Source organism: Tinamus guttatus, unplaced genomic scaffold, assembly GCF_059628265.1.
Source record: "Tinamus guttatus ecotype Peru unplaced genomic scaffold, ASM5962826v1 Tinamus_guttatus_pri_ptg000007l, whole genome shotgun sequence".
Classification (NCBI taxonomy): domain Eukaryota; kingdom Metazoa; phylum Chordata; class Aves; order Tinamiformes; family Tinamidae; genus Tinamus; species Tinamus guttatus.
Window position 1 is genome coordinate 1,717,761 of NW_028288541.1, and position 19,376 is coordinate 1,737,136.

Here is a 19,376-nt window from a genome sequence, read left to right on the forward strand (position 1 = left end):
TGTGTGTGTGTCTGTGCTGTGGGGGCGAGGGGAGAATAAACCATCCACACCATATTGTGTTCCACTGGTTCCCAGGCAAAGATTCATGGAAGTTTTCACAAGCTGAGAATGGTCCTGGCTCCCTGCAGTCCTGGGCCATGGTGACTGGAGAGATGGCCAACCTGTGTGACCAACACATCCAGCTACAATCCCTTTGCTTGGACACTTGCCAAGGCAACCTGAAAATGCTACCACAGCATCCAGTTTCAATACATAAAAAGAATTTCCCCTCCTCCTTTAATTTGCTACAGAGCATAATTCAAAATGAAGTTAATGAATTACTTCAGTGGGCTTTGGATCAAGATTTATAACCACAGAATCAGAAAAACAGGCTAGAAGGGACCTTGAAAGGTTCTCTGATCCAGTCCTCTTGAACAGCTCAACTAGACTGGTCTGGCTACAGCTGCTTTTAAAAGATCTCCAGGACAGAGGGTCTCTTCTGTTTCTCCCCTACCTATAAAAGTAATTATCTGTTGTAGAGCAAGTTGTAGTAGTCCTTGGCAAGTCCATTGTACAAGTCCAGCCATAGTAATTATCCCAACCACTCTCCTTTGTAAAAACTGTAATTTTGACTTCCAGCTCCGCATGTTTTTTCTTCCTATTTCTCACGAAAGCGCTGAGGATTCACAGGACCAGCCCACCTCCCCTTTTTGCCCTTGTCTTTTGTCTTCTGTCAGCCCTTTCACCCTCAGCTTCTCTGCAGTCTTAACTTTGCTCTCTTCCCTCCCCTGGAGGGTATCTTAGCAAGCACTTTACTACAAAAGGGCTCAGTTCCACCCACCATGTTCATTAAGCTTCTTTCACTGATTAGACTTTGAGGCACAGTGAGATGCTTTTCTCTCCTCTCTGGGGAGGAGTAAGAGCCCTCGGTGGCTGCAGACAACTTGCTCACATCCAGAAATACTCTCTCACATCAGCTCGCAGCAATAAGGACTCCTCCGTTTCAAAATCCATGAAGACGGCAGCACTGAGTTCGATTATGAATACTTAATTTGCTTGCATAATTATCACCCTTTCTGTTGTGCTTTTGGGGCACAAAGAGTAGGTCTCTACTTGTGCAAACAACATATTCACAGAAGGTTGGATCTGTTAGTATATTCTGGTATACACTAATAGTGTATACACTACACAGTGTATTTTTGTGTATATGTTTGATGCACGTGCATTAGAGGGTTATTTTTTCTGCCTTAGCTTATTTCTTGCTGACTAATAAAAGGCTCTGTCCCACAAGGAGCACAGCCACCTAAACACCAGACTCTCAGCTACACCGTCCTCAGTGCAATACTGAAAGGCAGCGCAGCACGGTACAGCTGGAGCAGGCCAGATCCCGAAATGAAGCCCTTCAGGCTGCAGTCGGCGGGTCGGAGCCAGAAGCTCACGGCCACCCTCCCCAGAGCAGGGAGCACACGGGGGTTCCCCAGGAGGCAGCCCCTGGTTCACAGGCCTTGTGCTGCCCCCGCGCTACCCCCGGCACCTCCGCGGAGGGAAGCACCTCCGCGGCCCCCTCCCCGCGCCCCACGGCCCTGGGGCCCCGCCGGGAGGCGCCTCGCAGCCCCCGCGGGCTGATCCCGCCGGGCCCGACCCCGCCACCCCCGCGCCCCGGCCGCTCTCTCCGCTCCCCGCCCCGCCGCGGCCCCGCGCGCCCGCGGGACGGAGCTCCCGCGCCGGGGGAGGGGGCGGCCGCGGGGCGGTGCCCGGCGACAGCACCCGACGGGGCGGGCGGGGCCGCGCCGGGCACGCTGTGCTGAGCCGAACCGAGCGGAGCTGGGCACGCTGTGCTGAGCCGGACCGCGCCGAACCGAGCGGAGCGGAGCCGAGCCGGGCACACTGTGCTGAGACAAACCGAGCGGAGCTGGGCACGCTGTGCTGAGCCGAACCGCGCCGAACCGAGCGGAGCGGAGCCGGGCACGGGCACGCTGTGCTGAGCCGAACCGAGCGAAGCTGGGCACGCTGTGCTGAGCCGAACCGCGCCGAACCGAGCAGAGCGGAGCCGAGCCGAGCCGGGCACACTGTGCTGAGCCGAACCGAGCGAAGCGGAGCCGGGCACGCTGTGCTGAGCCGGACCGCGCCGAACCGAGCGGAGCGAAGCCGAGCCGGGCACGGGCACGCTGTGCTGAGCGGAAACGCGCCGAACCGAGCAGAGCGGAGCGGAGCCGGGCACACCGTGCTGAGCCGAACCGAGCGGAACCGGGCACGCTGTGCTGAGCCGAACCGAGCGGAGCGGAGCGGAGCCGGGCACGCTGTGCTGAGCCGAACCGCGCCGAACCGAGCGGAGCGGAGCCGGGCACGCTGTGCCGAGCGGCGCGCAGCCGAGGCGGCGGGCGCTCAGACGGCGGCGGGCTGCGCGCAGCATGTGAGCTGCGGCCGCAGGGCGCGGAGTGAGCGACGGCGGCGCCGAGCTGCAGCATGGGGCCCGTCCTGCTCCTGGGGCTGCTCCTCTCCCGAGCCGGTAACGCCGCGGGGCGCGGGCAAGGCCGGGCCGGGATGGGCATCGGGGTCGGGCGCTCCCGTCGGGGCCAAGCCGGCGGCACCCTGCTCGGCGGTCCCGGTGGCCGCGCTGAGCTGGCGGTTTCTGCGGGGTCGGGGCTCCCCATGGCTGCTCCGAGCTGGCAGCGTGTCCCAGGTGGGAAACGCTGTTCCGCGGCTCTGGCCATGGCCACTCCGCGGCCCCGGGGTGCGGGTAGCAGTGCGGGGAGGTGCTTTTCTGAACAGGGAATCCACGCTGCCTCCCTGACTCGAAACATGAGCTGCAAATGTGGATGTGACCAAAGTGAAGTGATGCCCAGGGAGAAGAAAATGCCTCTCTCTGGCCAAGAACTCTTCTAACTCTTGGAGGAGACACTAGACTTTTCTCAGCACATCCCTACCCTACCGCTCTCACTGATTACTTTGCTGGGAGCTGGTGTTCCACTACCCTCCTCCATGCAGACCTTGGGCTTCTGCAATGTTTCAGGCTAGTAGTTCTGCAAAGACCAATTTAAGGGGCTCCTACAAAGAGGCAGCTCTGCATTTAAGCCATTTGTCCTGCCCTGGCAGCTACTATTGCTAAGTACCAAGAGCTGAGGTCAGAAACAACTCTGCTTTTCGTCTTTCATGGGGTCTGTCTAGCTCGCTGACCAGAACTACCTAAGTTAGGAAACTGCTCTGAAGTGCCCCTAGACCCTCAAAGCTGCAGTTGCTGCTGCTACAGACTGCAAAATGGACTATTGCACTGAGATCTCAGTAGCACTTACCACTGTGTGATCACCATAGATTTCCCCAAGTTCTTATTTCCAAATACTAATGCTTCTTAGTTAATCTGTATTTAATAAAGGAAACGTTTCCCCTCTGCACTTGTCCCTTTTGCAATAAATATATGACAAGAGGTGAAATGAAAAATAAAAATATATTATGTTAGCTATCCCTTTGTCCCAAGGTATAAATAATAATGGATAGTGCATATATTATTAGCTTTTTTCCCCCCTATATTTTAATTACAGAAGGTCTCCTATACACACTTGAATACTTTCTGCAGCCTAGACTGTAGTATGTTAATTCTTTTATGTGATTATGTGGAGCTATAAATACTAAGTAAATACTTTTAATAATGAAATAAAGTGTTATGTATTAGGATTTAAGACAATGCATAAGTATTTAAAGATGAAGTTCCTAGAGGATAATTGTTCTCAATTTTTCTGCTTTAAGGTTTTCTATAGCTTTACCCAAAGGAACTGTTAAGAGGCCTGTGGTAAAAATACAGTCTATCCACTAACACCTAGATCTGATCTAGTCTGGCAATTACCATATCACTTTAAGGTTTCTAAAATGTCACTTCAAGCTCAAGTACTTGTTAAGCAGAATTCTTAAGGCTTGGAAATATGTCCTGTTCTTTTATAAACTTACTACAGAGCTGCTGTAGGTCACAGCTGGAGATGGGACGGTGCTAGAGATGGTACATCCGTCTTGTCTGCTGGGGTATATTCATTTGCTCAGCTTAGAATTCCAACCTACTGGAAATAATGGACCCATTACTGTTGGGAATTACATTGCTTGCAACCTTACAGGATGTAATCGCATGGTTATTAAGGTAGTACCTAGGAGTAATGACTAACCAAAACCCGAGCTGCTGCGTATAAAACATTTGTGGTGAGAGATACATTTTTTTCCAGAGCACTTACAAAGTCATACAGTCTCTACATCACAGCCAGATCAACACAAAGTACAATCGGTTGTTCTAAAAGCCAAGAAACATGTACAAGTGGGAGGAAGACACCTAGATAACATTACTGGACTGTAGGAAAAGTAGAAGACTAGCATGGAATTGCATGGGCCCCTGCTTACAGCAAATAAACTACTGAAGTCAGTAACAGAGAAGAAAGTGAGAAAACAAACTAGCTAGTGAAGACAGTATATCAGATAATATGAATTACACCAAGATTTTTTTTCTAACCTCTAGAGTAAGCAGATTGAAAAAGTAGTACTGCACCTGCTGAACAAGGGAAAGATAGGCAAGAACAAATACCCAGAGAACATCCAAAGTAGATGTTAGGCTCAGTGCAGTCATTTCCTAAAAGCAGCTAAGCAATGTTATCCTAAAGGGAAGTGTCCTAGCGTGTATATAAATTCTATTAGCAATCATTGTACTCATACTGTAACCACAGATTGATATGCTACACAAATGAAGAAAGAATATACAGTTAATTCACCTACTGTTGACTTTTGCCAGAGACCAGATCATATCAGAGCCCTCTTCTCCCCGTCCCTCATATATTATTATTAGGAGAGAGCAGAGTCCATGTAACAAAAAAAAACAAACAGAAAACCAACCAGCCACCACCACCACCACCAAAAAACAGAAAAGGAGACAACTTTTAAAGATTATGTTGTTATTTTGGGATTATTTAATACCATAGAGAAGAATTACATTATAGATTTTCTATTCTAAAAAAAGAGGGAGAAATGAGTGTGTGCATATATATGTGTGTGTGTGTGTATGTATATATGAATATGTGTGCATGCTACAAAATACAAATGGACGCACAGAGTTCAGAAGGGACCACGAGATGAAGGCATGCAAACCAAGCACGCATCTCGGCACTGCTGGCAGGTATTTTTGGGACTGGGTTCTACATATTGTAGATTGTTCACGTATTGGCACTTCTTTGATATGAAGGTACTTGCATCTAACACTAAGGGCTTCTTCTACTATGGAGCTAATACATGTGGTTATTCCTAAGTTTCCAAGTTATTGTTCCACCCCTCCTCAGGACACCTCTTGGCAGGGGCAGTGGCCCCAGCTCGCAGCACTCAGTGTATGATATTGGTGCTTGCTGCTTTCTCTGAAGCTGTATCAGACCCAGCTCTCAACAACACTGAGGTTCCCCTAGGGATTTAATGCTCAGGGCAAATACTGAGCACTCCTGACCCTGCCCAGGTTGAAAGCTACAGATAATATTACATATTTTTATCCTTTGGTCATTTCTCCCCCATTTCCTGCATTAGTACTCACCCCTTTGTTTCTGAAGGATTAGAGTGTTTGTTCCCTAGTACCCTGTACAAGGACCCCAATGGCTCTGCCTTTTTTGAGGGGTCTGCTGAAAAAAGGATCCCAACAGCAACAAGGACAAGGTACTTGCGTGCATCCATTCACCACAGGGGAACTCCTAACACCCCCTCCCTTTCCCTGTTTGCCCAGGAGACCTCCTGGCCCTGCCAAGGAGTGACTGCATAGCAGCGGAGCAGCTGTGCCTCTTGGACTCCACCTGCAATGGCACCTACAGGATCCTGGAAAGCTGTGTCCTTGCTAGGACTCGCTTCCTTCCACTGGATCACCAAAGCAGGGATAGATGTCTGCATGCAGAGCTGGTCCTTGGAAACAGTTCTTTACTGCACTGCAAGTGTCACCGGCGCATGAGGAGACAGGAGCACTGCTTGCGCATTTTCTGGACCGTTCACTCCAGCATGACAGATGGTGAGATGATTGTAAATTTACAGGTGTTAGTAGGCCTGCCCACCTGAAAACAGCTGTCAGAGGCCACTTCCCAACACTGCAGGTATCACTTAGGAACCACATTTCCTAGTAAAGAGTTGTTGCTCTGTTCGATAAGCATAGAGAACTGATCCAGTCTGGGACTGACCCTTCAAATATACTAGGAATCCTACTAAACAAAGATAGTTACTTTAAGAGACTTAAATTGAGTGCTGAGGGCAGATTCCTGTGAAAATCACCTGAGTCTCTTCTTTCCATCCCTGGAAACGGACATGTGTCGATAACACACCATGTAATGGCACCCTAAGGCTGCTGCATTTCTCCAGCTTCGCCGGGATGCTTCCACCAGTGGGAGCACACACATGGCTAACGCTCACCCGTGCTGAGCCAGACCACACAAGCCAACTGCAGCTGGAGGAAATCCAGTCGCAACATGCGATGCTCCTGCTGCGCAATAGCACTTCATCCCTCCAACAGAACCGTGTTTGGCGGTCAGCTCTGAGCAAGGCAGAGCCTTCCTGAGCTCCAGCCCAAGGAAACAGTCAAACACAAATAACAAAGTCAGTCCAAAGCATATGCTAATCACAGAGCATTTATCCCACTGCATAAAGCATTTTGTGTCTTGCGTAGGTTATTTCAATCTGGAGACCTCCCCATATGAGAGTCCAGCAAATGAAGAACACTGGAAGACAGATTACAATAAACTGGCAGCTCTGGTATCAGGTAGGGATTGTAAGAGGCTACATGATATAATGCTGCCCTTTATTAACTTCTCAGGGGTTGAAATTTATTAAGGGAGAATAATGGTTTGGGTAATGACACCTTTAATCAGAAGCCTGCTTTCTTTGGGTACTTGCCTACATATGGCCCCTACCAAGTGTAAATACTGCACAGTCCCAGACTCCATGAAACAGGGAGTAACTTACAGTGATGCATTCTCTGAAAGAAACACCCTAACATCATCAATGAAAATGGTTAATTGCTGTGGGATTTCTTTTGTCTTTGTAGGCTCACAGTTAGCAGGAGATACAACAAATCCATGCCTGAAAGCAACTCACGTTTGTAATCTGAGCAAAAAATGTGTTCGTCTGCGCACAGACTATGCTTCTATCTGCACTAAAGGAGCAGGAAGTGAGGACATGTGCGATCATCGCAAATGCCACAGAGCGCTAAGAAATTTCTTTGAGAAAGTCCCTGAGGATTTCACCAAAAGGATCCTATTCTGCCCATGTCAAGATGAACTCTGTGGGGAACGACGCCGGAAAACTATTGTACCTGACTGTTCCTTCCAATATAACACCAAACCCAACTGCCTCTGGCTTTTGGACTCCTGTTTGGAAGACCACATCTGCAAGTAGGTTTGGCAGCATAAGACGTTAGCCAAAACAAGAGAACAGATGGAGAGACACTAAGAATAGACACTGATGGTCTTGTTTTCCTTCCTACAGATCCCGACTGGCTGATTTCCAGCAAAACTGCCAACCTACGGACATGTCCCCGGATGGCTGCTCTCAGCACAACCATGCTGCATGCCTGCAGGCCTACATGGGCATGATTGGTAAGTGATACCCGCAGGAAAATACAGGTTGGATGCTTACAGGTAGTAAGCTTGCAGGCACACTCATGTTGTGGGAGACTGTCTTGCTCTGCTGCAGGTCATAACGCTCAGTGTGCCAACGAATGTGCCCCAGCCTGATGCTAGTGCTCCTTCTTGTTTGTGATGTAAATGCAGCCCACGACTCCTTCATGGGACTCCTTAGTCCTATCCTCTGCTATCAGAGCAACAGCACCTGCCCAGGATTCTTGCCCTCCTGTATGCAGCAGCTGGTGCAAACTGCTATAAATGTTTGACACCCAGTCCCTCTTTGCTGTATGAACAAACCATACTTGCAGCAGAAGCTACACTGCAAAGCTTTGCCATCACAGCAGAATCCAGTAGGATCCTTGTTAAACCTGACATTGCCTCACTGTTGAGTGTTTAGACTCCTCTGGGTTGTAGAAGTTGTATATACTAGCTTCTCAGAGCCAGCGAGAACAACGTGAATGCAGATAACTGCCAGCTGTTAGAAGGAAGGTTGTCTTGGTCCAGACATTCACTGTCAGTCTGCTAATACCCCTTGTGAGTGGCTTCCTGGGGGTCTGTACCACATGCATCTTGTTAAAAGGTGAGTTGTAGAGAGTGGGAACAGCTCAGCATCTAGATGATACAGTTTGGTTTTCCAAGTGTCTTTGCCTTTCCATGATAAATGAACTCTGGCTAAATGGCACAGTACAGCTGTGCAGCATTTCTCTGGCAAAAGGCTTTTTTATATATATAATATATGTAATTGGTGTAATAATAACCAGATAACCAGACTAATCATACTTCTTTCATTTGGTTAAAGTAAAACCTGATTCCACTTTCTGGGGGTTTGGGACAGGCACACCTATGACACCCAACTATGTCAGTAACTTCAGTGTGGAGGTCTCCCTGTGGTGCACGTGTGAGAGCAGCGGCAACCAGAAGGAGAAGTGTGACCAGATACTCAGCATGTTTGAAAGTAACAAATGCCTTGGTGAGTGTCACAGAGCAACTAACAGCTCAGCACAGAGAAGTTCATATCCAGAGAAGTTCATTGTACTTCTAAATGTACTTTTCTCTTCCTCTTAACTGTTTCCATGCTGTCCTGCCCAGCCTGTGCAACCAGCCTTGATTCGCGCTCAGAAGCATTTCTGTATCTTTTACCAAAATGTCTGTTCATCTCAAGCATTTGTCCCTGAAGCTATTTCCACACAACACTCAAATGAAGGTGTTGCGATAAATACATAAATCAACGTCAGTAGAGAGGTTCAGATCTCTATAGGTTGCTGAGCAGCAACATCAATGCAGCAAGATTATGAGAGGCCTTTTTTTTTTTTCCTCCTTTCTCATACTTGTCTTTGACCCTCACTTACTAGGACAAGACCTGTAACTCCTGACACAGCCCCTGTGTTTAGATTCAGCATTATAGCAGTAGATCCCAAATCTTGTTACATACAACTGTGCAAACCTAACTCTGCATTTCTTTTATCTCCCTGGCATTTTAGCAAAATACTTAAATAAGTTTTAAATATTTTATGTTCATAAAAGCTTCCAAAGGACATCAAATAAAGAAACTATAATCATTAGGTAAATAATTAATATTTAAATATTTTTATTGCTATATAGAAAAGCCTTACACCCAGCACCACAGATATGCCTAGAGCATAAACAGCAAACCTGAGATATTACATATCTGCTGCTTAAGAAATGGCTGGCAAAGTTCCAAAGGGACCCCATTGTCCTCAAGTATAGGGCCAATCTGATTTGCAGTCTCCTGCAGGTCTCAGATAAACCCACACAGTAACAGGCCACTCACTGAGCAAAGAATATGCATTCTGTGTATCAAAAGGCAGCCACATACAGACTGAGCACATTTCCTGATACAGTTACCCACACTTGTGTGTGCTAATCTCCAAGGTGTGTGCAAGAAAAACATGCAAGACTCTTGCTTTACTTTTGTTTGCAGAAAATGCAATTTGGTCTCAAATGCACCTGAAGCAGGCAGCTCTGGAAAGACAGGAAGAACTGTTTTATTCATCATCCCTAAGCTTCCAAGGTGACAGCGCCAGTACATCTCTTGCTTCAGAAATGTCCCAGGTATGCACTGCTTTGTTGCCTGCACAAAACACTGAGTAAAGGTGCCTAGAGAGAATATTTGCAGAAAAACCAGCATCTGGAAACATGCCACTTTGGACATCAAAGGGAGGGAGCATGAGTGTGTAGAACCTTGGGCCACCTCAACTCAAACTATTCTTTCCACAGGCAAACAAAAACAGGAGGCCACACTGCCTGGCCCCAGAAGCTTCCTGTGGTCTCCAGCCAGTGCTCAGACTGGAGGCTTTGGAGCCAGAGGATTGAGCATGAGTAGGTCTAACTGGGCTTAATTCTTCCTTTACATTTCCTAGGTGGCTGAAGTGAAGACACAACGAGATATCTCTGAACACAGCAGTATGCCTCTGGCTTCCTCTGTATATTCTGGAGCTGCTATTTCCTGGCCATCTCTGGCTTTGTTCCTGGCCCTGCTGCTCAGCCCACCTTGACTTGACACAAACTGCATTTCTTGCCCCCATGTTATTAATCTTGCCCCTTGTCCAGGCACCTCCTTGTTAATTGACTCTTGGCAAACAGACAGCTTCCAAAAAGAGGCATAGAACAGCTTTAACCCAGACCTGCAGTCACTAAAAACTTCCTCCTGGCCTATGCCTTACTTTCCCCGTGATGTAGCTGCAGATCTGCTGCCACTGGCACTTCTGCCGTGTTAGCATGTTGAGGAACAATCAGTCAGACTAATTTCCAAGGCAATATTAAAAAAAAAAAAAAAAAAAAAGGCTGATTTTTTTTTCCAGAACTTATACGGAGTGTGCTTTCTGACTGCAGGGAAAAAAATGACAGTGTCCTACTGCCCAAACTTCTGGAGTTCTTCCTTGGGCAGGGAGCACAGCAAAAAACTTTGCCTAAAAAAACTGAAAGTCCTCACGTTCCAGGATGGGCTGTATCTGTATCTAGGTAAACATAGCCAAAGTTGCTGTTGAACACCAGTTCTGTATTACATTCAGTTCCCTTTTCAAAATTTTCAAATCCATTTTTTTTAGGCATATGAAAAATACCATCCCAGATCAAAGACACTGTGCTCCAGGTTAAATTTTTGATGTCTGTTTTGCCCTTGCAGTGGTACTAAGAGGCATGGCTTTTATAGGTTAGGATGGCTTTCCATACTCAAACGCAGTGAAATCAGCCTTATCCAGATAACCCTGACCTTTTGTCTGGTGTAAGAGTGTGTCTTTTTAGCAACGTTTTGAGAAAATATGTAGGCTCACTGAAGCTATGTGCACCACATCCCCCTGGGACATTCAGACCTCTGGGAGCTGGAACTGCCTTGCGCTTCCCCATATTCCCCTATCGCTGCCCCACTGCCCAATATCCTCCTCTGCTGCCAGGTTCCATTTCAGGACCTGTTTATTCTGCGTGTAAAAGTGTGCACCGTGTAACTGCTCTTTTTTTTTTTTTTTTTTTTGCGTTGGCCTGTTAAAATGTGGTGTTAAAGTGAATATTGATTTCTGAGCATAGGTTAATAGTCTACAATCAATTGTAAGAGTTGCCTCATCAGTCAGATTATGCTTTCAGGAGAGTGAAGAAGTCAGGTCCAGGCAGCTTCTGTGCATATATACAGGGTTTCTCTTGCATATCCCGTGAGATGCAACAAATCTGAATAATATGCACAGCTGAGCAATATTACTGTCCTTAATAGATGCAGAGCAAGTGGGTATCTCTTTACTCTGCTTTATCTGTGCCCAGAAAGACTCCAGCTAGGTAACATGCTGTGATTCCCAGTCAGATACCTTTTTACTAGAGCTTTTCCCACTGCTGCATGCATAGGAATCACTGTCCTCCTGCAGTGGTATTTCAGTTTCAAATTGCAGCCTTCTCTTTACTGCCTAGACAGCTATAGCAGAAAAATCACTGCATGGAGCAGAACCACCTCCTCTGTCTGGCAGAGAATTAACAACTTTCCATGCAGTAGGAACAAAGAGTGTTTAGTATTCTTAATTCAAAGGAATATGAATTTTGACGTTTCCCTACTGAAATGTGGCTATCTGGATCAAGAGACAGCACTTGCTCCCCCCTTTTAATGAAAGCAAAGTTCATGTTATCTGAGGACTTTGAGATCTACATTTGGCCATCTTCCCCATGGCAAAACTAGAAATCTGTGTCAAGTCTCTTGATTGTAATGTAGCAGGCTCCACCATCTTCAGAGTTTACAGGAGAGTGACAGGAAAGAAGAAAAATGTTTTTCTTCCCCATAACCCATGCACCAGGGAGGACATCTGCAAGAATGACAGCATAGCTTTCCCCGAGCAATCTGCACTTGTGCTAGGTCTGGCATTCATCTCCCAGCCATCTGCACTGAACTTTTCCTTTTCATCCCATGTTCCTCTACCAGTGCTCTCACACAGGTTGATTTGGGAAAAAGTATTTGTATTTTATTTATTGTACACAAAATGCTAACAACAAAATATTAAAGTTTTGCCATATCAGCTTGTGTGAAGTGTAGCCTCTTAATTCTTGTAAAAGGGTGATGAATTGCAGTTGCAACTTCCTGTCATGCCCTGTAGTACAAAGGAAGATGCTTTACAGTTAAACAAATCCTGCTATAGACAGAAGTTAAAGCAAAACACGACATTTCAGATTTTTATCTAAATGTGCTATAAGTTTTTCCATGTAGATATGCACCTTTATATACATAGTTGCTAATGATTGTTCCATCAATAACTGCAAACAGTTATTCTGTGCACTCACAGATGCTCACACTAATTTGCACAAATCCTTTTTCTCTTAGGCTTTTGTAACACCTGATCTCCAAATATCACAGTTCAGCCGCACAGCACACATGCATGCACAAGTGTAACTATAAAAATTGGCTTGCAATATCAGTATCAGTACAATTCTGCCAACACCATGAATGATGAAAGACCAGCAGACTTACCCAAAGCCATCCAGAATAGTTCTTTATATCTCTATTATGATGGAATTTAAAGGAGTAAAAAAAACAAACAAAACAAAAACCACTCAGCTTCAGTGCCCCCAGAAACTGGAATACAACATCCTGCAGAGTATCTTTGTCTACATACAAAAATAATCCAATAGAAATTCTGCATCCTGACACTCTTAACGTTGAGCTCCCAGCAAGCACACAGAAAGGAGGAAATCTTTTCATTGTTGTAATGTAAGTTATTTTTAAGAGTGTATAATGCTGCCAAATCACACTAATAAAACTTATCTTGCAGCTCTGGAAGTCTCCTGCCTTTCTTTGCGTTCAGTGAAAGCTACACTCCTATCAAAGGCCTTATGAGAACGGAATCCAAGGAACAGAATTAGACAGGTGCTCTTACATGCCAGTCTCAAAACAACTTGCACAGACATCACTCACTGTCAGGGACTTAAAGCTGTGACAGATTTCTGTGTTTGAAGTCCCTTCACTTGGTATAATGCAGCTTTTGTGAAGGGCAGTCAGATAGTTCTTCTACAGCAGTAAGCTTCAGAGTCACCATATTAGACTTTTCATGCTCAACAGGCTTGAATACCCATTTCTTGCCTACAGTCAAAAGTAAGCTGATGCCAGAGATAAGCCTTGAATTTGGAAGCTCAGGATGAAAGTACCTGTTCTTCCTTAAAATCATTCTCGCTTCCTCCAACAATTGCCTAAGTTTAAATAAGGACCAAGTAACTGCACAAAGGGAGGCACAATGTCTATCATAGATATGCAAAAAAAACCCAACCTTGGCTTCAAACAATTCCCGGCTACAAATCCCTGCCATTACTCCTAAAAATCCACATTAAAAAATAACTTCAGACTGAGGGGGCAACACCATGAATTCAGCACCCATAAAGAATGAAGTTATCTTTTCAACATACCATACAAATTACAAGTCACCATAATTCCTAAAAAAAGAAGCCAATTTTACAGAATAACATGAGGGAAAACTCAAGAGTAATTGCCAAGGAGTCTTTGCAGCAGCCAAAGCTTTTGGGCATGACAGCAGAGAAGTGCGAAACCCACCAGTACCGCTGTGGAATCACAACCAACTGCTATTCTGCAGGGGCTTCTCACGTCAAAACAGATGATGGTAAATATGATCAGTAGCTAATCACTTCTACCTCAGGGATTTTGTGGCTGAGCCCTTTTCAAGATGAGGGAGGTTCTGTTGAGGTTGAGCTTGGTCTCTAATGGAACTTCTTATAGGTGATTAACCCTCCTCCAGGAAGCGATTCGCTGTTTGGGTTTCTTGCAAAACCCAGGGTTAGCAGAGGTCATGGGATACAGCACTTTCTCCAAGTGCCCTCATGAAAATAGCCCCACATCCCTTCCATTTACAGCTGATCATCTCCATTATCCACAGGCTAGGAGGAGATGATCAGTAATTGTTAAGTGCTTGAATCAGACTAATAGCTCACTGCTAATTCCCCCAGTAATGCGAATCCAAATTCCTGGTAAACAAACTGACTGCTTTTCACACACAGGGATGGATGCCAAGAGTCTAATATTAGATCTCTGGAGCTAAAGCTTTTAGAGCAATCCTATCCACTGAAAGATGTTTAATGACATTATATGAGGTACTAAATAATTAGAAAATGATGGCCCACTTGGAATCAATGAGTTACTGCCTAATTAAGATGAAAAAAAGAGGCTCTACTCGATTTTAAACAAGTTTCTTCTAAAATGACATACCTGATAAGTGGTGCAGATAACTAGGTATTTACCTCTGGGCAGAGCAACACAACCACTAAGCTAAATAATTCCTTGCATGATTCTTTGCTCATCTTTCTGCTTATAGGAAAACAGGTAGGACCAATCAAATGACATTTTTTCTTATGCAAGATTCAAAATTTTAATCTTAAGACAAAATCAGCTTCCCCTATTGTTTCACCATGTGGTAAGACTCCCAAATTCACACTACTAGATGCTTGAAGAGTAAGATACGCAGACTGGAGCCTCTAGAAGCAATTTTGCAGCAATAATTTACTGAGTTTGAGAACAGGGGAGGCTATTAGAGTTAACTGCTGATCAAAATGAAGAGCAAAATTATAGAAAAGCACCAGATACCAAGAGCTGGAACAACTGAAACTCCTTTTCAAAAGAAAAGGCCTATACAACTGTATAACACATGCACATATATTCTGTTGTACATCTTATTCTCCTATAACTGTTGCATGAGGCTTCCATTTTCTTTCTCCAGCAAGAAGAATCTAGAATTCCACACTGTACCAGGGGATGTATATTCTCAGACAGAACTAAATTAAAGGCTTTGGTGTGTTCCAATCTTCCTCTTTCCAGCATGCAGCTCAGATAAGTAAGGTAGGAGTGTGTTCTCTATAATGCTGATTCTTGTTTTAAATTATGTTCTTTCCTATTCCCAACCTTTCCTTTGCCCTGGCATTTGGTCAGGGGAAACATTTAATGGAAGCATCTGGCATTGCAACACTTGCAGAGAGTCAGAACTATTGGTTTTCATTTATTTTACGGAGAAATATTTATCAAGAAAAAGCTGCAGGCTGTTTTATAATGCTGGAATTGTTGTTGAAAATAAATTTCCCGGGCATCTACAAGCAACTAATTTGAATCCCATTGAAATAAAAAAGTTATCCAGTTATTGTGAGACACAGAAATCATAAGACATTTACTCTCAGAAAAGGATGTATTAGCCTGTGATAGCAGGAGACTGGATGTGGTGACACAAGAAAGACCTCATAGCCTTGAGTCACTAAACAGAGGGAGTGGGATTTTTTTTCAAAACTGTTTTCATCACATATGTGCTATTTTAGTTGTTTTGGTTTTGTTCTTAATAATACCGGACGTTCAAATGGAATGATACAACAGATGATATTTTCCCTCATGATTTATATTAAAACATCTTGCACTCCACAGTAATAAATAAACAGAGCATAATACGATACACTTTCCCCTAAAAAAGGACACTGTTACAGCCCAACTGACCTCAAACCTACATGCCAGTTTAGATTCCACTATCAGAAATTGCTCCACAGGCTCTTCAAAAAAATTCAAGAACTCTCAAGAACTGTGGATCATCAGGTATATGAATCCTTCCTTTCACTAAGGAAAAATGACTTCAAAATCCCTGGCACATGAGTCAGAACTACGGCAAATATTTCTTCATAGTGGAGCATGTTAATATTCCATGCACCCTGGATAATTCTGTTCTCTTTGCAGCTATTAGTGCTGAAGTCTCTTATGTGCTTGCGGATTCATTTACAATATCCTCAAGAAGTGTTTTTAATAAAGGAAGAGCAAAGAGTGTTGTGCTTGTCATGCTCTACTCTCCTCCATTTCATTTCTTCATGCTAGTCTAGCATTTAAATTATTTTCCCTTTTATCTAAGTTTGCCCCTTACAAACTGGTGCTACAGACCACTGAGCTCCTCTTCAAGGAACTGAAATTTCTTTAACCATCTACATACCATTACTTCTTTTGCAGCTTCCCAAATCAGCACAGAAGCTTTTTAAAATATTATTTTGATTAACTGAGGTCAATTTTGCTAAGTGCCAGTGGCTCTCAGAAGCTAGTTGTGGCAGTGGTCCCTAGGGCTCCATTATGTTTTCAGAGCAATAAAGCAGAAATTGCTCAGTCTTTTTGTAGAAATGTGAGATTCACAGCTAATTCTTCCATGCTCTCTGGATTTCACTGTCTTTGGAAAAACATCTATTCCAAATCACAGGACCTTTGTATTTTGTGTGAGGACTAGCAGAAACAGTAAGGTAGAGTTTTCTTTACCCCTCTCACATTTTTTTAAACCAGATTGTACAAAATCTTTAATGTATGAGTCTTGATAATTACTACACAACTGCTTGCTCTTCTACATCCAACCTGGAACTGCAGTATATCACACTAGAAGCATATTTTTAGTGCACTGATTACTTCAGGCTTAATATTCCTAAATACCTGCAAATCACATGCAAATGCAAGATGTATGTTTGTTTGTATATAGGTATGTTTTAAACACAGAAGATCACTGAGGAATAGCGAGGCCATGACTTGTCACAAGGGGACTTATTGAAAAGTTGGGAATAAAATCTCGGCTGCTTTTTTATTCTTACTACATACATTCGCTCCATGGAGCTAAAATTGCAATACTAGAAGATCCAGGTTGGCCCTTCTTTTCAAGCATCACCAAATTACATATCCAGTGCAGTGAATCAGGCAAAACAAAATGGTAAGGAGAGGAAAAAGATGATGGGTTGATTGATTTATTAGATCAATTACTATTCATTTATTTTAAATTGACCTCAACTCAGCTAACAGATTTCACCCAAAATCCAACTATCATTTATGCTAACAGTACTCCTCCTGTATGCACTGGAGCTTATATTTTAAGACTTACAACTACAACCTTTTCAGCTCTGATCTGGTTGTCTGTGTTAAGGCTTAACTCCTCTTCCATGACCTAGCCTAGCTGCCCATTCAATAATCAAATCTTTTTTCCTCTGCAAACATGTATCCTGTACATTTACAAAACACTTGTATTTTTGTTTTCAGCTCTTGAACAAAACCAGATGACTGGGGGGGGAAAAAGCGCCGGGGAGGGGGTAGGGATGAAAAAAAAAACCCTCCATCTACATGTAAACTACAGAGTAACGATTCTGAAGGAAAAGACAAACTCAAGTGTGGATGTGCATCAATCGCTCTGCGGTATGCTCTTGTCTTCGCCAGCCCATGGTACCACTATCCAACCACTGTCACACACCCCCAGCCCCAAACCGCCTGCAGCAGAGGCTGGACCATGTAAATTCCCAGGGAGATTGTCTCTTCTCGGAATTGTTCAGCTTCCTTGTACTGGATTAATGGAAACTACTGCAAGTGGGCTCTGGCAGTCAGTGCACTGGTCTCTTTGGTATCAACCAGAACCCCCAGCTAAAACACTTTCTTGGCCTGTGCCTTTTGCAATTATCCGATTTAAACTTTTATTCTCTTTCAAAGTAGAATAGCTCATACAAGAAAGTCAAAGGATAGTTAAAACGTAACTGTTGGGAGGCTTCAGAGTTTGGAGACTCTCAAACTTCTAAATTCAAAATCTTAAGATAGACTATTTCCTTCTAACTGCTACTGTTGTTCACTGAGAAGTGATATTCACTATGTTGACCTAGATCATTAGGTGGTCGAGTGCACCTAATCAACTCCCCTTATCTCTAATAAGAATGAGAATTCTGATCACTCCTTATACAATTTTCTAACATCTGCCAGCACCAAATTTCATCTGAAATCATCTCATCTACTCCTTCAGCTTTATTGCATCCCTTTGATGACTACCTCAAGCATCCTATATATTTATGGGTACTGTTTACTTCCTTGCATTTATTGATAATTTTGAAATTAAAGGTAATTGGCATTAAATACCTTTGGGGCACACCTATGTTATTTTTTCACAATGACAAAATGTTAATATTTATTATTCCTCTACATTCTTGATTGTGTTTTCCTCATTCCCTTTGTTCGCTGTGCACAGCTAATAGCTGGAAAGAAACCGGATTTTGCAAAATCTGTGCCATGGCCTACTAGAATATATCATCATTGCTCCTAAAGTGAATGCATGGGCTACTTGTATTAACAGAAGGTGACAGCACTGATTATACATGCAAGCCCCTTCAACAAAAAACAAAACAAAGTGATGGATCAAGAATTAAATCAGGACTTGTTGTCCTGATTCCTTCAAGCAAAATTAATGAATATATACTCAAGGGAATAACTAGGAATCAATAGGATAAAACAAAAAAGTATAGGCTAGTTGTCGCACACGGTTTCCTGAGCTCTCCTTGCCAGCGGAGGAAAAGCATCAGTCTAGAAAATCCACTTTTCCTGTCCGTCACCAATACTTAAGCACATATTTAGTTATCAGTGTGACTTAAAAGCTGTCTTAATTGAGCTTTCCTGCCTCCTCTGCACTGAACAATAACCCAAAACTTCACTGCATTTTAATTCTGTCAGCACTGAAGTATTAATGTTTCAAGGTAAAGAATTCCTCTTCTTAGAAATGAAGATTCCTGCTTTCCATTTGCAAAATTCCAGTTCTTGGACAAGATAGTGACCTTGAGATGCCCAGATACTCAGGGAGTACAAACCATGAAGCATTTGTTGAGATCATTATAGAAGGCAAATCAACACTGAAACTGCAATGAGATATTGTTACATCCAGTCATTCTCAGTGTTTGTAAAATAAAAGTACAATGCAAGACCAATGCATTACATTCTATTTAATCTGAATTTTCTTGTCGTTACATTATCAGTATGTTAGACTGTAGAAATCAATTATATTTTTGCTCTAGTAACTTTGTGAAAGGCCATGTGAATTGTGCAAGAACGTATTACTAAAGGTTAGTACGTTGGTAAAGGTTAGAAAGGTTAGAAGGTTAGTAAAGAGAAAGTAAAGGGAAGCAAAGGCCTTGGGTGCTGAAGAACACTGAGGGGTGAAAAAAAAAGACTGCTCTCAGCAGCTGATTACGCATCTAAATATGTTCCAAGAGGCATGCTAGGAAAGCAATATAATGAATGTTTTTATCTTTTATTACTGGCATCAAACATGGCACAATAAGGAAAAAAGGAGTTCTATTGTTGTCAATAAAAACATCAGCTACAACTGAAATCTGTGCACTTTCTGAGCAGAAACAGGAATGCAATCATTATTTTAGTGTATCTAAAGCAGAACTAGAACTATTTTGTTACACACAGATCACATTAATCAGTATAGGACTAAAATAACACAGGAACCAACTTGCTCCCTAAGAGAAATAAAGCAGCCT

At 43.8% G+C, this 19,376-nt stretch overlaps 1 protein-coding gene across 1 annotated transcript; it reads left to right on the top strand.

Moving 5' to 3' along the window:
• Positions 1-2,417: 2,417 nt before the first annotated feature.
• On the top strand, positions 2,418-10,166 carry GFRA3 (GDNF family receptor alpha 3). The gene is made up of 8 exons (XM_088521316.1): positions 2,418-2,488; positions 5,714-5,989; positions 6,638-6,730; positions 7,016-7,361; positions 7,456-7,565; positions 8,428-8,562; positions 9,535-9,665; positions 9,974-10,166. Exons 1-8 carry the CDS (start codon positions 2,446-2,448, stop codon positions 10,106-10,108), a joined length of 1,269 nt encoding a protein of 422 aa, XP_088377442.1. The 5' UTR covers positions 2,418-2,445; the 3' UTR covers positions 10,109-10,166.
• Positions 10,167-19,376: the final 9,210 nt, after the last annotated feature.

Bases quoted from the DNA above. Each gene is read 5' to 3' on its own strand.
- GFRA3 (XM_088521316.1), top strand. From the start codon at position 2,446: ATGGGGCCCGTCCTGCTCCTGGGGCTGCTCCTCTCCCGAGCCG. The intron at 5,990-6,637 runs GTGAGATGATTG...TGTCTTGCGTAG, and splicing joins TCACTCCAGCATGACAGATG to GTTATTTCAATCTGGAGACC. The intron at 8,563-9,534 runs GTGAGTGTCACA...TTTTGTTTGCAG, and splicing joins TGAAAGTAACAAATGCCTTG to AAAATGCAATTTGGTCTCAA.